This window comes from Bombina bombina, chromosome 2 (genome assembly GCF_027579735.1).
Source record: "Bombina bombina isolate aBomBom1 chromosome 2, aBomBom1.pri, whole genome shotgun sequence".
Taxonomy (NCBI): domain Eukaryota; kingdom Metazoa; phylum Chordata; class Amphibia; order Anura; family Bombinatoridae; genus Bombina; species Bombina bombina.
The window spans coordinates 975,109,730-975,127,819 of NC_069500.1; the positions used below are offsets into that span (position 1 = coordinate 975,109,730).

The following is an 18,090-nucleotide window of genomic DNA, read 5'->3' on the forward strand; positions in this document are numbered from 1 at the left end:
GGTAAGGTAAAAGAGCTTTAAACTTTAGTAATTTAGAATAGGGTAGGGCATTTTTTTATTTTGGGGGGCTTTGTTATTTTATTAGGGGGCTTAGAGTAGGTGTAATTAGTTTAAAATTGTTGTAATATTTTTCTTATGTTTGTAAATATTTTTTTATTTTTTGTAACTTAGTTCTTTTTTATTTTTTGTACTTTAGTTAGTTTATTTCATTGTAGTTATTTGTAGGTATTGTATTTAATTTATTTATTGATAGTGTAGTGTTAGGTTTAATTGTAACTTAGGTTAGGATTTATTTTACAGGTAAATTTGTTATTATTTTAACTATTTTAGCTATTAAATAGTTCTTAACTATTTAATAGCTATTGTTCCTGGTTAAAATAAATACAAAGTTACCTGTAAAATAAATATTAATCCTAAAATAGCTATAATATAATTATAATTTATGTTGTAGCTATATTAGGATTTATTTTACAGGTAAGTATTTAGCTTTAAATAGGAATAATGTATTTAATAAGAGTGAATTAATTTTGTTAGATTAAAATTATATTTAATTTAGGGGGTGTTAGTGTTAGGGTTAGACTTAGCTTTAGGGGTTAATACATTTATTAGAATAGCGGCGAGATTCGGTCGGCAGATTAGGGGTTAATAATTGAAGTTAGGTGTCGGCGATGTTAGGGAGGGCAGATTAGGGGTTAATACTATTTATTATAGGGTTAGTGAGGCGGATTAGGGGTTAATAACTTTATTATAGTAGCGCTCAGGTCCGCTCGGCAGATTAGGGGTTAATAAGTGTAGGCAGGTGGAGGCAACGTTGTGGGGGGCAGATTAGGGGTTAATAAATATAATATAGGGGTCGGCGATGTTAGGGCAGCAGATTAGGGGTACATAGGGATAATGTAAGTAGCGGCGGTTTACGGAGCAGCAGATTAGGGGTTAATAATAATATGCAGGAGTCAGCGATAGCGGGGGTGGCAGATTAGGGGTTAATAAGTGTAAGGTTAGGGGTGTTTAGACTCGGGGTACATGTTAGAGTGTTAGGTGCAGACGTAGGAAGTGTTTCCGCATAGCAAACAATGGGGCTGTGTTAGGAGCTGAACGCGGCTTTTTTGCAGGTGTTAGTTTTTTTTTCAGCTCAAACAGCCCCATTGTTTCCTATGGGGGAATCATGCACGAGCACGTTTTTGAGGCTGGCCGCGTCCGTAAGCAACTCTGGTATCGAGAGTTGAAGCTGCGTTAAATATGCTCTACGCTCCTTTTTTGGAGCCTAACGCAGCCTTTATGTGGACTCTCAATACCAGAGTTATTTTTATGGTGCGGCCAGAAAAAAGCCGGCGTTAGCTACGCGGGTCGTTACCGACAAAACTCTAAATCTAGCCGTATTTGACTTATACAGAAGCAGACTTCTTTATTTTAATATATTATAATTATTCTTTTGTAACCTAAACAAACATTTTTGCTTATTTTTTTTTCTATGCAATGTTATTTTATTTTACTTCATTTTCAACTTAAAATTACATATTTAAAAAGAGTTGCATTTAAATTATCTGATGAAAGTGCAGCTAGCTTCTCATATTGTTGTACATTTAGTGTATATTTTCTAGACACATCCAAAAACATCATTGCTGCTGTAACCTTTTTTCCCTCTCCAACACAGCGTTTACATAGCTGTACAATAGCAGGGTTTAGTGTGTTGCCCCAGTGCAAGGAGATGTTATGGGATATGGTTGTGGACATGTTTGGTAGTCTGAAAAGTGCTGCTCTGTAACATGGACACCAGCAAGGCAGAAACATGTAATGAGTGGAGCAGGCACCTCTGCATAGTGCAGTGATTAAAGATCTTCGACTCTAATACCCACCCATGTGACTGCTCCTGTCCCTCATTGTCCAAGCAGTATTCTGGGACTTATAGTTCCATGCCATATGACCTAGAAAGGACAAAGCCACACCAGGCTAAATTTGAGGTGCAGCTGGCATAAGATCATAGATGACATAAGGGGGTTAAGGGGGGACATCCTTGGGAGTCTTTGGATCCCAAACCAGGGTGCCAGGGCCTAATTTAAATGCCCAAGCTGAGGTTTGTCAAGGCCTGCCTTAGAGGGAATGGTGTTTGCCATCCCCTCCCTTCTTCCCCAAATCTGTCGCCCTGGGAATTTTTTGGCCTAAGTCATAATGTGCCACCTGCTTTAATGCAAAACATTTCCACTGCTGCTACACAAATATAGCTATTTGCTGTTCTCAAGAGATATATATGTAAACCTAAAACTCAACTTCTCCTCCCTTAGGTTTTCTGACACTGCCCTTTCAGGATCCACTCTTATCTCTCTAATAGGTCCTTTTCTGTCTCCTTTGCTGGCGACTCCTCCTCTCCATTGCCTCTGTCTGTTGGAGTACCTCAAGGGTCTGTTCTGGGTCCTCTACTCTTCCCTATTTATACATCCTCACTGGGTAAACTTATCAGTAGCTATGGCTTCAACTACCACCTCTATGCTGATGATACTCAGATCTACCTATCCACCCCTTCACCCTCTCCTTCTGTCCTTTCTCACATCAGTGTCTGCTTATCTGGCATTTCTTCTTGGATGGCCTCTCACCACCTAAAAATCAACATGTCCAAGACTGAGCTCCTTCTAATCCCCCCCCTCTAATTCTACCCCGGTTCCTAAATTTTCAATCACTGTTGGTGACACCACTATCTCCCCATCACCCCAAGTCCACTGCCTAGGAGTTACACTTGACTCCAATCTGTCCTTCATACCCCACATCCAATTGCTATCTTCCTCCTGTTGCAACCACCTACACAATATCTCCACTCCCTGATAATCTCCCGACTTGACTACTGTAATAACCTACTAACTGGCCTCCCTCTCTCCCGCCTCTCTTCTCTTCAATCCATCCTAAATGCCTCTGCTAGGCTAATCCACCTCTCCCGATGCTCTGTATCTGCTGCACTGCTCTGCGAGTCCCTTCACTGGCTCGCCATCCACAGCAGAATTCAATTCAAAATTCTCATCCTGACCTACAAAGCCCTTACCAACGTAGCCCCCCTACCTGTCCTCACTCATCAACAAATATACTCCAAATATACTAAGATCCAACAATGACCTGCTCCTTGCATCTTCTACCATCACCTCCTCCCATGCTAAACTACAGCACTTCTCTTGTGCGGCACGAACCATCTGGAATTCACTTCCTAGTGCTGTCAGACTCTCCCCTAACCTTTCCTCCTTTAAACGCTCCCTAAAGACCTATCTGTTCATGGAAGCCTATCTCCAAATCAGTAACAAATGAATTCCACTTGACTAATTGCTGCCCTCATCTAACTCCATCCACACTAACATCATTCTCACCTTTGCAGTCCCCACCTCCTGTTCTCACCTTCCTACCCATCTAGATTGTAAGTTCCCACGGGAACAGGGCCCTCAATTCCCCCTGTATTTGTTTGTTAAACTTTGTCTGGTGTCTTTTATATTGTATTGTACTGTATTTTTATCTTTGTACCCATGGATAGCGCTGCGGAATCTGTTGGCGCTATATAAATAAAGAATAATAATAATAATATTAACTAGAGTAGCTTCATCAGAAACAAGTTATGAAAGGTTGTCACAGGAAACAGCAGTAGCAGCAGCTACATAGGCAACACTGAAAACCTGAACATAAAAACCTGCAAAATAAATAGTACAAGAAAATCCTCAAGTTTTCCACCTAAAAGGATCATTGAAAGTGGAACTAATCTCCACTGGAAAATAAATACACCTGGCAAGAGTGGAAATATCTGCATACATCATAGGAATAGGTTCCCAAATCTTTGTATTAGCAGATTGTAAAAGAAACATAGACTAAATTCAGCAGAAGGAACAAAGTTAAAAAATGGTGCATAACATTCCATAAAAATGAGATCAGAAACTGAATCAAGCACGGAAAAGAAAGGCTATATGGGGCAGTCTAAAATAATTATCAGGCCTTTTAACTGATTGCTTAACTGTAGCAGGATAATCATCTACTTCTAAAGCAATAACATTTCTGAAACAAAGCATGACTATGCTTAAACCTGAAATTAAAGGGCACATTTTCTGAGACCGTAACAGGTTCCTGAAACTCAGAAAGTCCATCCTCAGAGGAGGAACCCTCAGAGACATTAACATTCCTATCATTAATAGGCTCAGTTTAAGAGGAACATAGCTGAGCAGGGGGACATACCTGAGAATCCTTACAAAGTAAACACAGACTGCAAGGGGATACATTTTAGAAGCATTCCCTTGTATGGGATCAGCTGATGGACCAGATGCTGAGCTGCACCAGTTTGCTACACAGTAAAAGTAAGGAAAAAACTTAAAGTGATTGTAAAATTTAAAGAATTAAAGCCCCCTATCTAAAAGAATTCTTAAAAACAGGGGCACTTTCATTCATTAAACTTTATAAACATGCTTTTTTTTTAATACTTATCATTTCATTAGGGTTATTAGACCGCCGATCCTCAGCCCACTTCTCCGACTGTATATTGCATATCAATGACGAATCCGGCTTCCTCCAATTGTTGCGTGCCCCACGAGCTGGATGCCAATGGGGACACACAAGGATTGGAGGAAGCCGGATTCGTCATCGATCTGCAAATACAGAAGGAGAAGTGGGTGGAGGATCAGCGGTCTGATTACCCTAATGAGATGGTAAGTATTTAAAAAAAAGTGTGTCTGTAAAGTTTAATGAATTAAAGTGCCCCTGTTTTTAAGGGTATTTTTAGATGTGGGCTTTAATTCTTTAAACTTTACAATCACTTTAAGTATCAGAGATAAACTGAAGCAAATATGCAGCAAAATGCACACTGTTAATTAAACCTCAAGGAAAGAAATGACAGAAATGGCACAATGTAAAACAGATAATCCCTGTAAGAAAAAAACAGAGACAAAACATAATAAAGTAATGTCACAGGAAAAAAGTCTGTAACAACACAGTAAACACTATAAGCAACACAGCAAACATAGGGATGAATAAAAGTTTGACCCAACTTAAGAAAAAGCTCTGATATAATCTCACCAAATTCACCAACATGTTGAGATGATTACATCACCACAGGAAAGGATTAAAACAGAAAGATGCGCTAAATGACACATGCTAAAAAGGTTTAACCTTAATGCATCTGCGCTACCGGTGAGCGCTACAGCCAAAACATCCCAAAGGAATAACAGAATTTTAGTGCAAGTGAAAGAGAAAGACAATGTATAACTCTGCAGTAACTTCTGAGAGCGCTAAAGACAACCGCGCTAAATAAAAAGAGACAGAAACCTAATTAAAACATAAAACAGTGCTCAAAAGTGTTAATAAACTGCTAATACAATGTGTATGGTCTATAAATAAATGTCCCCAGACTATGTGAATCATATGTACATGTTCATACTAATAGCCGGTGGGCTATAAAGGTGCAAAGTACTCACCTGTCAGCACCTTTGTCCACTGTGCTTACCTCAGCTACAGCAACTTTGCTTCCAGTAGACAAGCCCATCCTAGTTAGTGCAAGCATGATGCCAAGGGTCTTTAACAAGTAAAAGCATCTACAACCAAGTAATTGGTGAATTAATCCACTTTTTCACCTGGGAGGTTTGTGACTTTCCTGCTTACAAAAAAAAAATCAGTGCCTTGTCTACCCCTTTGACTAACAGGGTACTGAGAGTAGGAAATGGGCTTCAGATCAGGAAGACAACCCTCTCAACAATGTGTTGATCTGTACTTCAACTTTCTCCCAACATCAAGAAGGCAAAAGAAAAATTACTGAGGTAGGGGGAGGGATTTAATGCTCTGGTGTGTTGGGGTATCTTTTGCCTCCTCCTAGTGTTCAGGAGGGGAATTTCCACATATGATGACTTGTGGACTCTCACTACCCAATGAAAGAACAATTGCAATATGCATTCACTATTTATTTTGTCCCACATTTCATTAGTGAGAGTTGCTGCCATTGTGTATGAGTCGATTTCCAAATGTCAGGAAATAAAAGTTTAACAAATTATTATTTGAGATTAAACATAAATTAACATCTTCAAAATACATTAAAGGGATATTTATGTCTGTGATTCAGACAGAGCATGCAATTTTAATTTTTTTTTCCAATTTATTATCACATTTGCTTTGTTCCCCTGGTATTCTTTGTTGAAGAGAGGCCTAGGTAGGTGTCGGAGCACTACATGGTAATAATTAGTGCTGCCATCTTGTGCTCTTGCAAATGGATAGCATTCATGCGATAATAGAAGTAAATTAGAAAGTTGTTTAAAACTGCATGCTCTATCTGAATCATGAAAGAAAAATGTTAGGTTTCGAGTCCCTTTAAGTATATATTTCAGCCTTATAAAGCTTATGCCTGTTATTCTATACAAAACTAGAAATAATCTGCATGTAACAGTACTTACATTTAGATAATATCTTAAACTGCATAAGCATTTTGCCTTTTACAAAGCAATCATGAGAACTTTAGTATATTGAGGTGTTTAGTAAGTCAGAATATTGCTACTCAGTTTCCAATAAGATTTTAAATAGATAAATAGACGGCAAAACAAATAAGCATCAATAAAAATGTAAAAGAAATAGTTAAAAAAAAAAATATGCACCTTTATTTTTAAATCTTTAAAGCCACAAATGTACTTTCAGTTTTAAATTGAAAATGCTTTCCAATAGTGCAAGTAACATTATTAATTCTTGTGGTTAAGGTTTGTGATGTAAATAATGATTCAGTTTCCTTTTGATTACATTCTGCTTCCCTGTTTTATTGGAAGGAAAGGCTATGCTTGATACTTACAATTTGAAGAAAAAAAAACAAAACAGAAAAACTCAGGTATATATTTTAAAATAGATTACTTAAAGGGATAGTAAACCCAATTTTTTTTTCTTTAATGATTCGGATAAAGCATGCAATTTTAAGCAACTTTCTAATTTACTCCTATTATCAATTTTACTTCATTATTTTGGTATCTTTATTTTAAAAGCAGGAACTTAAGCTTAGAAGCCGGCCCATTTTTGGTTCAGAACCTGAGTAGCGATTGGTGTAGCCAATCTAGCCACCAATCAGCAAGCACTAACCAGGGTGCTGATCCAAAAATGGGCCAGCTCTTAAGCTTAAATTATTGCTTTTTCAAATAAAGATACCAAGAGGACTAAGAAAAATTTGGGTTTATTATCCCTTTAAAGGAAATTTTTACCTATTTGTTAAATTATTTTAAGTGATGCAGCATATTAAGTTTGCTAGAATTAGTTTCATATTCTAAAAAAACTTTAATTAAAACACTTTGGGGTTCATTAATAAATCTGTGGATGCAGCTTCAGAGCTTGAGTGTTAATTAGCTGTGGTCTTAAGACTGAGTTAAATCATTCTGGTCAGGATCGACTGGGATGATTGACATCCAATTGCACAAGAACAGGGGGAATGGATGCACAATCAATTGCTTGTGAAAGGATAAAGAGCCAGATTACGAGTAGCACACTAACAGTTACACGTGAGCGATATCAGGTTTTCATGGTTGAAAGTGAACGCAATCGCTTGAGCACAATTGAATTTAACGCACGTCGGTATAGCGCAAACTCAGAGCACTGGTTAACTGTTTCCCGAAACAAAAAAGTGTCACAAAACACATAAAAAATACATTAAAAAGTACACACACTCATAATAACAATATCTAATAAAAATTCTTAAAAAGAATTGCACAAAAAAGTTATAAAGGCTCAAAGATATGAGGTCTCAGGTGTTAGAGATAAAAAGCAGCCAAAGGGCGTTAACATAGAGACACATACATACACATGTCTAAATATTTATGTATCTATATATTTGTTTAGATGTGTGTACAGATGTACTCTATTTATGTATTTATATGTTACTAGTCCTAAAGCCCGTTCACACGGGCCATTTTTTGCAGTACAGTGGTCCCACTCCTTGCGCTCTCTTCCTTCCCCTCTCTTTTGCTCTCTCTCTCTCCCCCTCTCTTTTGCTCTCTCTCTCTCCCCTCTCTTTTGAGCTCTCTCTCTCACCCCTCTCTTTTGAGCTCTCTCTCACCCCCCTCTTTTGAGCTCTCTCTCTCCCCCCTCTATTTTGAGCTCTCTCCCCCTCTCTTTTGAGCTCTCTCCCCCTCTCTTTTGCACTCTCTCTCTCCCCCTCTCTTTTGCGCTCTCTCTCTCCCCCCTCTCTTTTGCGCTCTCTCTCCCCCCCTCTCTTTTGCGCTCTCTCTCCCCCTCTCTTTTGCGCTCTCTCTCTCCCCCATCTCTTTTGCGCTCTCTCCCCCTTCTCTCTCTCCCCTCTCTTTGGCGCTCTCTCTCCCCCCTCTCTTTTGCGCTCTCTCTCCCCCCTCTCTTTTGTGCTCTCTCTCTCTCCCCTCTCTTTTGCACTCTCTCTTCCCCCTCTCTTTTGCGCTCTCTCTCCCCCCTTCTCTTTTGCACTTTCTCCCCCCTCTCTTTTGCGCTCTCTCTCCCCACCTCTCTTTTGCGCTCTCTCTACCCCCTCTCTTTTGCGCTCTCTCTCCCCCCCTCTCTTTTGTGCTCTCTCCCCCCTCTCTTTTGCGCTCTCTCTCCCCCCTCTCTTTTGCGCTCCCCCACTTTTACGCTCTCTCTCCCCCCTCTCTTTTGTGCTCTCTCCCCCCTCTCTTTTGTGCTCTCTCCCCCCCTCTCTTTTGCGCTCTCTCCCCCCCTCTCTTTTGCACTCTCTCCCCCCCTCTCTTTTGCACTCTCTCCGCCCTCTCTTTTGTGCTCTCTCTCCCCCTCTCTTTTGCGCTCTCCCTCTCCCTCCTCTTTTGCGCTCTCTCTCTCCCCCCTCTTTTGAGCTCTCTCTCCCCCCTCTCTTTTGTGCTCTCTCTCCCCCCTCTCTTTTGCGCTCTCTCCCCCCTCTCTTTTGTGCTCTCTCTCTCCCCCCTCTTTTGCTCTCTCTCTCTCCCCCCTCTCTTTTGCGTGCTCTCTCTCCCCTATCTTTTGCGCTCTCTCTCCTCCTTCTTTTGCGCTCTCTCTCCCCCTCTCTTTTGTGCTCTCTTCCCCTCTCTTTTGTGCTCTCTTCCCCTCTCTTTTGCGCTCTCTCCCCCCTCTCTTTTGCGCTCTCTCCCCCCTCTCTTTTGCTTTCTCTCCCCCCTCTCTCCCCCTCCCTCTCCCCCCTCCCTCTCCCCTCTCTCTCTTTCCCCCCTCTCTCTCCCCCACCCCTCTCTCTCTCTCTACCCCCTCTCTCCCCCCATCTCTCTCTCCCCCCTCTCTCTCTCTCTCCCCCTCTCTCTCTATCCCCCCTCTCTCTATCCCCCCTCCTCTCTCTCCCCTCCTCTCTCTCCCGCGACTGTGCCCGGTCACGCCCCCTTCATGCCCGACCACGCCCCCTTCACACCAAACACGCCCCCTTCACATCCGACCACACCCCCTTCACACCGACCACACCCCCGCTCACATCCGGCCATGCCCACTTCTGCCGCAGATCAGCTAGGGACTCAAAAAGGCCAGGTGTGTTTGTCCTCATGCTGTCTCTACTGCGCATGACAGCTTCGGACAAACACACTTGGCCTTTTATATTATAGGATATTTACTTTAAACTTGTAAAATGAGCACTACCCAAGAAGTGCAAAAAGCTTACTTCTAGCGTTAAATTCTGCTCCACCCGTAATCTGGCCCAAAATGTTTCATGGTTTCATTTTTACAGCAAGTGTTTACATCAGAACCACATTCTGATGTAAGCACTTGCACCCGGCATGAAGGGGTTAACATACTTTTTACTGCAATTATTTATCAATATCCAAACTCCAACCACCATTTGTCTTTTTTTAGAGGAGCTTATATGGGCTTTAGTCAGCAGACAACAAGCCTAGTCACAGTCATAATGTTAGTATTAAAGGGACACTATACACTAGATTTTTCTTTGCATAAATGCTTTGCAGATAATCCATTTATATAGACAATCTGGGTGTGTTTTTGTACAATTGTATAGTTTTGCTTATTTTTAAATTGTGCTGATTTTCAGACTCCTAACCAAGCCCCAAAGTTTTAAAAGTATACTGATGTATACTGACTTCAGACTGATTCTGTTTGTATAATAGGTCTTTTCTTATGCAGGGTAGGGGGATGGGGGAGGTTCTGCTATCAGCCTCTTTCAGGGGGTGTCCCAGGCTTATCTCATTAACAGTGTTCAATTCTGAGCTTCTAAGTATGTTTTTAAAAGGTTTTACACTGAATTTTTATATCAGTATCTATGCATATTATTCTTTAGTGTCTATTACATGCAGTTAAATAAAAATTGGTGTATACCGCCCCTTTAAGTAAGTTGCTTTGCATCTATTATCAGTTAAAGCCAATTAGGGAGATATATCTAGCAGAGATAGCCTTGAAAAGTCAGCAGGGTGCAGTTTAAATTCTGGGAATTAGAAATTGCTTAATTTTTAGAACTAAATTACATAAAAAGAGTGCAAAATAAATAATAAAGATAGATTGGAAAGTGGTTTTAATAAGCATAACTAAATATTTTATATACAGATTTCAAATTGCTTACTGTCCCTTTAATTACTGACCAATTTGAAATATAATTCATGAACACATACTAAAAACAAGTAACATGTATTTTTAAATGTTCTTTTTCAATGTCTTTACCGTAGCTCACCAAATTTAGCAAACACAGGAGAAACGTCTTCAGAATTTATTTACATAAAGGGATGTTTTCCAACCAGTGAAATCACTAACCTACCATCATCCTTCCCTCTGATTTGTTTTTTAGAAGCAAAATGTTAATCGATTAAACTAGAATAGAATATACGTGAAAATGGCCCAGATTACAGGTGGGGCGCTATAGTAATATCTATGGGGTTTGCTAAAATTTGAATGAAAAATGATATTACAAGTCTATGGTAAAATAAATTTGCCAAAGAAGGATGACCATTACTGTCAATGGATATAGCGACCACGCTAAATATCGCTGATCTTATAGGTTGAAAGTTATGGGCTGCACTCAAGCAAAAGCCCAAATAGCGCTAGAAAAATTAGTGCGACCTGAGACCTGAAGTAAAATGTAAGATTAAGATAAAAGTAGGAAAAATAGTCAGCGCACAAAAATGATAACAATATATCAAATACAATGCTCAGCACTAATTCTAACACCCTCAATTTATTTATCTCTCAGTATAATTATATTAAAGAGAAAAGAAAAAACTAATGAGTGAAAACCTTTTATTATTTAAAAAAATATATCAATTTATTAAAAAAAAAGTGGACAGTGTTAATGTATTTGAAACTTAAACATCTCAGAAACCAAAAGATGAACTAAAATAATTTATGACAAGCAGTACTGCTATTTTCTTACATTACCGGTAATCCTGCGTTCAGCTCAGTACACACTTTAATTAGAAAGAAATTAATCTGTGACTTGAAATCCTGTAGCAAAGTGGCGTCCAGCGTATAAATGAGTAGTTCAAGGCAATATCAAGTGGGTGTGTTCTGGTGCGTTTCATCGACCAATCGGCTTCTTCAGAGGTTCAGCTTCTCTTTAATTATATTGAGAGACAAATAAATTGAGGGTGTCATATAAAAGATCACCGACTCACATATCTTGATCGCAAAAAATGAAATCCACATTCTAAACTTTTATGTTTTGATTTAGAATTAGTGCTGAGAGACATACTTTTCTGTCATCATTTTTGTGCGCTGACTATTTTTTCTATTTTTTCTGTTGATTGTCTTTCTTCTTTACTTGTAGTGGCAATTTATTTATGTTATTAGCTGCACAAAATAAGAGTTTTACTTTTAAAGAACCAGTGCAAAACCAATTAAAATAAAGTATTACACTCATACATACATATTTTTATTAAAAATATAAATTTTATATTGAAAATGTTTTAAAAGGGTTAAAAGGGATATTGTAGATGGGAAAGTGTTTGACTGGGAAGGGCTTAAAACTTGTATACTGTATATACACTTTGAGCCCTTCCCAGTCAAATACCTTGAAATATGCAATGTAATTTTTAATAAATTTTAATGTTTTAATAGAAATACTTGAAATTCCTATGTTCTTCAGATGCAGAATTAACACACAGCGGATGGGAGCAGCAAGCGGTACAAAGATCCTTTATTGTAGCAAATTAAAACGATGTAGTAATATCATATACACACATTGACAGTGTTCACAACATGTCAAAGGAGATAAGCTAAACAGCTGACGCCTTTCGGCAGGTAGCCGTACTCCTAGCTGATAACAGTGAGGTTAAAAACACACCGTTTTAAAGGGATACATAGTCTCCTATTGGTCTGTACATTAATTAGTCTTATTAACACATTAGTTGTCAACTAAAATTATAATCAATGTCATACATGTTTGAAAACAACCATTACCATAGTAATATGACTAGCACACTTTAACACTCAAGATCATTTCGGTTATGTACGTAGAAATGATAGTCTTAGAATAAGCAATAAAGACAGTAGCTTAATATGGCATAACACAATGGGTTTGACAGAAGGGGATCTAAGAACAGGGGAAGGGAATCCCAGGGGTTTAAACAAAAAATAGGCATTAATTTCATTAATATCCCTAAACTTTGCGTAAAGAACCAGGATAGTTGCGTTTACCAATGTGCTAATTAGTCCAAAATTATTTGGGACCATATTACTGTATACTCATATTAACTTTGGGTATTTTAAACACTAAAGAAAGTGGATAAATAGTAGTTTGTAGTGGGTGTTAACCATTCTGTGGTTGTAAAGTTTAAACAACATATAAATTTGCATGGGTCTTTTGGACTTATGAACTTTATTCACTATCATTGTTTATTTTCTATGGTTATTGTTTTTCCCTAAGTAAAAATCCCAATGTAAAGAGGTGAGGTTACCCCTATGCTGCAAAGTCCTGTGTTCTGATATAAACAGTCTATGCCATAATTTAAATATGTTAATAGTTAATGGCTGGGAAAATAATTATATATACCAGATGTTACAAGATATAGAGATATTGCGGGTTCGGTTCCAAACGGCCGCAAAAAAGTGAATATAGCAATAAAGTGAGTTACACAAATGTTTTGTTTTCCAGTGCATATAAAAACTATATTTACAATATACTGTAGTCTATTACGTGTGCAATAGCATTATGTCTAAAAAAAAAAAAAAAAAAAAAGCGATGTACATACCTTAATTTAAAATACTTGCTAAAAAATGCTAACCATCATCGGAGCCTTCAGTGAGTCATAATCTTTTTGGTGGTGGTGTGTATACATAGATGTGTATTCATGTGTATTTATGTGTTTATTCATATAGATATATAGATATACATCTATATTTCAAAAAAATCATATATAGTTAGAAATATATATTTTAAAATAAAAAGAACGTGAAGTAGTGAAGAACGTAGGAACGTGAAGTATTCCTAACACACCTTCGGCTTTAGCGCAGTTGGTCTAGCGCTAAAATGAAAAGTCTTTCTTTAGTGCACCCATAGAAGTCTATGGGGAGAGGGAGTTAGCGCGGTAACAATATTCCAAGTCCAGAATTTAGCGCACCTGAGCATTTTGCTCTTGTAATACCATCGCTAAACAGGGAGCACTAATCTTGAGCACAGTTATCTCTTATGAGTAATAAAAACTTACCTCTCCACTTGTGAGTTACTAATATATTAAACTGAGCTATTAGTACTTATGTTCATAATTCACTTCTATTTATTTTTTCTTCCACTCCATGTAACTCTCATACACATACATACACATACATACACACACACATTACTGTGCAAAAGTCTTAGGCCACCATTAGATTTGTTGTTTTAGCACAATTTTAATGACCATTCATATTCATTTTTCGGTCTGTTAAGATACAAACAGAAAATGCAGGAAATATGTACACAAAATATAAAAAAACAACATTTTCAGAACAAAATGGCTTCTTCAGGCAAAGTCAGTATTTAGTGTGACCTCCCTCGCCATTAAGCACATTTTGAACTCTTTTGGGGAGACTGTCCTAAAGTTTTCTTAAAGTGAATGTAAATTTAAATGATAAAAATCTGATTAAAAACAAGGGCACTTTAATTCATCAAAATTTACATTTCACTTGTGTTGTGAAAATACTTACCTTTTATTCTTGACAGCTTCTCCAGCGATTCACCCCGTCGTCGCAAGCCTCTTCATACGTCAGAAATGACGGATTGGTCATCCTCTAATCACGGCTTCCCACCCCCCCCCCCCCCAGGGGAATCAGTGTCTGATTCAACGCTGTGATTGGAGGAAGCCAGATTCCTAATTTTAGACCCAGTAAGAGGCTTTGCGATGGGCGGGGGAAGCAATGCAGCGGCTGTCAAGATTAAAAGGTAAGGATTTTCACAACACAAGTGAAATGTAAATTTTGATGCATTAAAGTGCCCCTGTTTTTAATCAGATTTTTAAAAACCGGGCATTTTATCATCTAAATTTACATTCACTTTAAGTAATCTTCTGGTATATTATGGCAGGCTTCTTTCAGCACTTCCCAGAGTTGTCTTTTATTTCTTTCTCTGTCCAGGTGATCCCATACTGACTCTATAATATTCAAGTCTGGACTCTGTGGAGGCCAGTCCATGACTGTCAGTGTTTTATCAGCTATGATTTCACTGCATTAACAGTGTGCTTGGGATCGTTCTCATGCTGAAAAATAAAACCATTTCAAATCATATGCTCTCCAGAAGGAATGGCATGATGAATTAAAACCTGTCTGTACCTTTAAGTATTCATGATCCCATCAATTCAGACAATATCGCCAACACCACTGTCAGAAATGCAGCCCCAAACCAGGACAGACCCTCCTCCATGTTTCACTGAAAGCCACAAGCACTCATGCTTCCATCTCTCTTCATCTCTTCTTATCCAATATTGGATTATTGGACACAAAAATGTCAAACTTTTTGTCCTTGACCTTTCCTGATTCTTCAAATGTATTTATAACAGCTTGAATACCACATCTTGAGTATCCAGTTTGTTTGCTGATTTCCATTTGAGAGTGGCTGATGCAAAAGTATGATTTAATGGCTGTCAAAATCTGTGATCTTTTGCATTTTGAATGGAATGATGTGATTGAAAGTTGGGCTTATTAGCAAGCTACCAATGAATTAAACTCATACCACATGTGTATGTAATGCTTAAGCATGTCTTGCACAAACCTGGTGTAATAGACCTTTTTCACAGCAGCCATTTTGACATGAAATAATAGGACAAATAAAAGGTTTTAGCAATGACATTAATTAGGATTCCATTCCATTTAGGTTCCTGCTATTGCTCAAGTGTAAGGGGAGGTCACCCTAAATACTTGCCACTTTAGCCTATAGAAGCTGTTTTTTCTGTTTTTATTTCTGGTTTTTAATACTGCATACAAATATCCTGTATTTTCTGGTTGTATTCTAATAAAGAGACTGAGAAATAATTATATATGGTCATTATACCATTGCTAAAACAACAAATCTATTGGTTGCCTGAGACTTTTGCACAATACTATATATATATATATATATATATATATATATATATATATATATTGTATACAGCAAACTTTATTATAAAATGAAAAGCATAAAGGGTGCCGCATAGTGCCAATTGTGTGGCAAATATATAACAACAGTGTAAAAAATCCCAAATGAGAAACTCACGCTTTTAGTTGGCACTATATGATGAATGTATGTCTATGTTAAAGTCCTTTGGCTGCCTTTTTTTCTTTCTAACACCGGAGACCTCATATCTTAGCCCTTATAACTGTTTGTGCAATATTTTTTTTTTAAATGATTTGTATCAGATAGTGTTATTATGAGTGTAACTGTACATTGTAATGTATTTTGATGTGCTTTGTGACAATAACCAGTTAACCAGAGCTCTGAGGACGCACTATCCCAACGCTCGTTAACTACAATTGCGCTCAAGGGATTGCGTGTTTTTTTTTCAACTTGTAATACGAGTGATAAACCCGACGTGCGCAAACATCCAAGATAAACCCCTTTCCTCTAGCGCATAACTGTTAGTGCTCCACTCGTAATCTGCCCCTTAATTTGTTTTTACTTTTATTATGTAATATTGTAATGATTTTAAAAAAAATATGCTTAACAATGGCTTATTAAAATAATCAAAATGAAACGTTAATGATTCAGATAGGGCATGTAATTTTAAACAGCTTTCAACTTTACTTTTATCATCAAATTTGCTTTGTTCTAATGGTATTCTTTGTTAAAGGCTAAACCTATGTTGGCTCATATGCTAAGTTTTAAGCCCTTGAAGGCCGCCTCTTATTTGAATGAATTTGACAGCTTTTCACAGCTAGAGGGTGCTAGTCTCATGTGTGCCATATAGATAACATTGTGCTCACGTGGTTATAGAATTACTTATACAAGGGCAATGATTGGCTAAAATGCAAGTCTGTCAAAAGAACTGGAATAAGGGGGCAGTCTGCAGAGGCATAGATACAAGGTAATCACAGAGGTAAAAATTATACTAATATAACTGTGTTAGTTATGCAAAACTGGGGAATGGGTAATAAAGTGATTCTCTATCTTTTTAACCAATAACAATTCTGCAGTAGACTGTCTCTTTAACAAGGTAATAGGCTTATCGGATGGATATGCTCATGTCTGCCTCTGAGCAACCATTATCAAGCTGCACAATTAAAACACAGCTAATATAAAAGTATACACTCAACAATGCCATCTCAAATGTTTGCAGGCTTTTAAACCTTTAACTGCTGTAATTTCACACTTCTAAACCAGCTCATCTAATTAATCCATAAATTGTCATCATCTTTTCAAGGCGCCCCAGTGGAAACCAACAATTTTCTTGTCCTCTACTAGAATGCAGACATCTCTGTTTAACTATTGGTGTGCTGTCCTTTGTCCAGCACTGTGACACTATTCTGAAATGCTGCTTACCCTACTTACGAACAACACATACAGTAGGTCCCTTCATGCTCTTTACTGTAACCTGTCTGGCCTTACATTGTATATCATATTCAACTGGCCAATACCTACACACTGAGTCCTGATAGCCATTACCTGCATATTGATTCCTTCTAGTCTTTACCTCCACACTGTGTCCTGCTGGCCATTAAATACATACTTACTTACTGCTAGTAACACCTTCCTGTCTGTGACACCAATCTACTATTCCAATCTTTTTTGTACCCATCTGCCACAATCTCATTACTTGCAACCTGGTTTTCAATTTTTTTATGTTCATTTATCAACCATATTGGTTGACCTCTATTTGAAAGTTAAGGGCAGAAAGAAAAGATTGAGAAAGGAGTTATTTGAGAGAAATTGAGCTAGGTGATTATAGACTAGTTGTTCTAATAATTTAGAGGCAAAGGGAAGTAAGGAGACTGGTCGAAAGTTAGAAGGGGTAGGTGAGTTTTTTTTTAGGATTGGTGTGATTGACACACGTTTGAATGTATCATGAAATGTGCCAGTAACGAGGTCTGGTTAAAAAGGTGAATAAGGGCAGGGTTAAAGAAGCAGGGAGAGAGGGAAGAAGTTGTGAAGGAATAGTCTCAAGGGTGCAGGTTGTGAGAGCAGCAGCTGATAGGAGTATTAAGACTTCTTCCTCTGTTTCAAGGAAAAGGTAACAGAGAGTGTAATTAATATAAGGGACTGGTAGGAGGGATGAGTTTGAGGAAGACGTGTTTTTCCTACTTGTGTCAAGTGATCAGCAATAATCTGAGCATTGAGTTTTTATTTCTATTGAACTGCCTTTATGGCATGAAAAAATAATATAAAAGGCATGTTAGACATGATATCTGGAATAATAATAATATATTTCCTACCCCAGTTGCTCAATCTTGGTGTCTGGAGTTGATAGTAGATTGGAGATGATCCTAATTGCTTCTATATCCAAATTATTTTCACCAAGCCTAAAAGGTAAAATATAAACATGCACAGTCAGTGTTAGGTGAATTGTATAGGTGTAATATTTTTATAGATTGCCAATTGTTTGTTTGTTTGTTTGTTTTGCTTCCATTACAGGGTAAACAGTCATTGAGGGATGTTTATTGCTATATAATTACTCATTCTCGGGGAGATCAGGATTATTTTGTTGCTGTGCTTCAGCTCTGTCACTATTTGTAAAGACTTGCAAATGATCTCACCCTAGGATCTGTTTGTATCAAGAGTCAGTCACTAAT

At 38.0% G+C, this 18,090-nt stretch overlaps 1 protein-coding gene across 1 annotated transcript in view; it reads right to left on the bottom strand.

Moving 5' to 3' along the window:
• The window catches only part of LOC128649930 (NACHT, LRR and PYD domains-containing protein 3), a 156,550-nt gene that overhangs the window by 48,123 nt on the left and 90,337 nt on the right, over positions 1–18,090 (bottom strand). Inside the window, exon 4 of the mRNA XM_053703493.1 lies at positions 17,734–17,820. Within this exon, the coding sequence (XP_053559468.1) occupies positions 17,734–17,820 (87 nt within the window). The remainder of the gene's footprint in view (positions 1–17,733; positions 17,821–18,090) is intronic.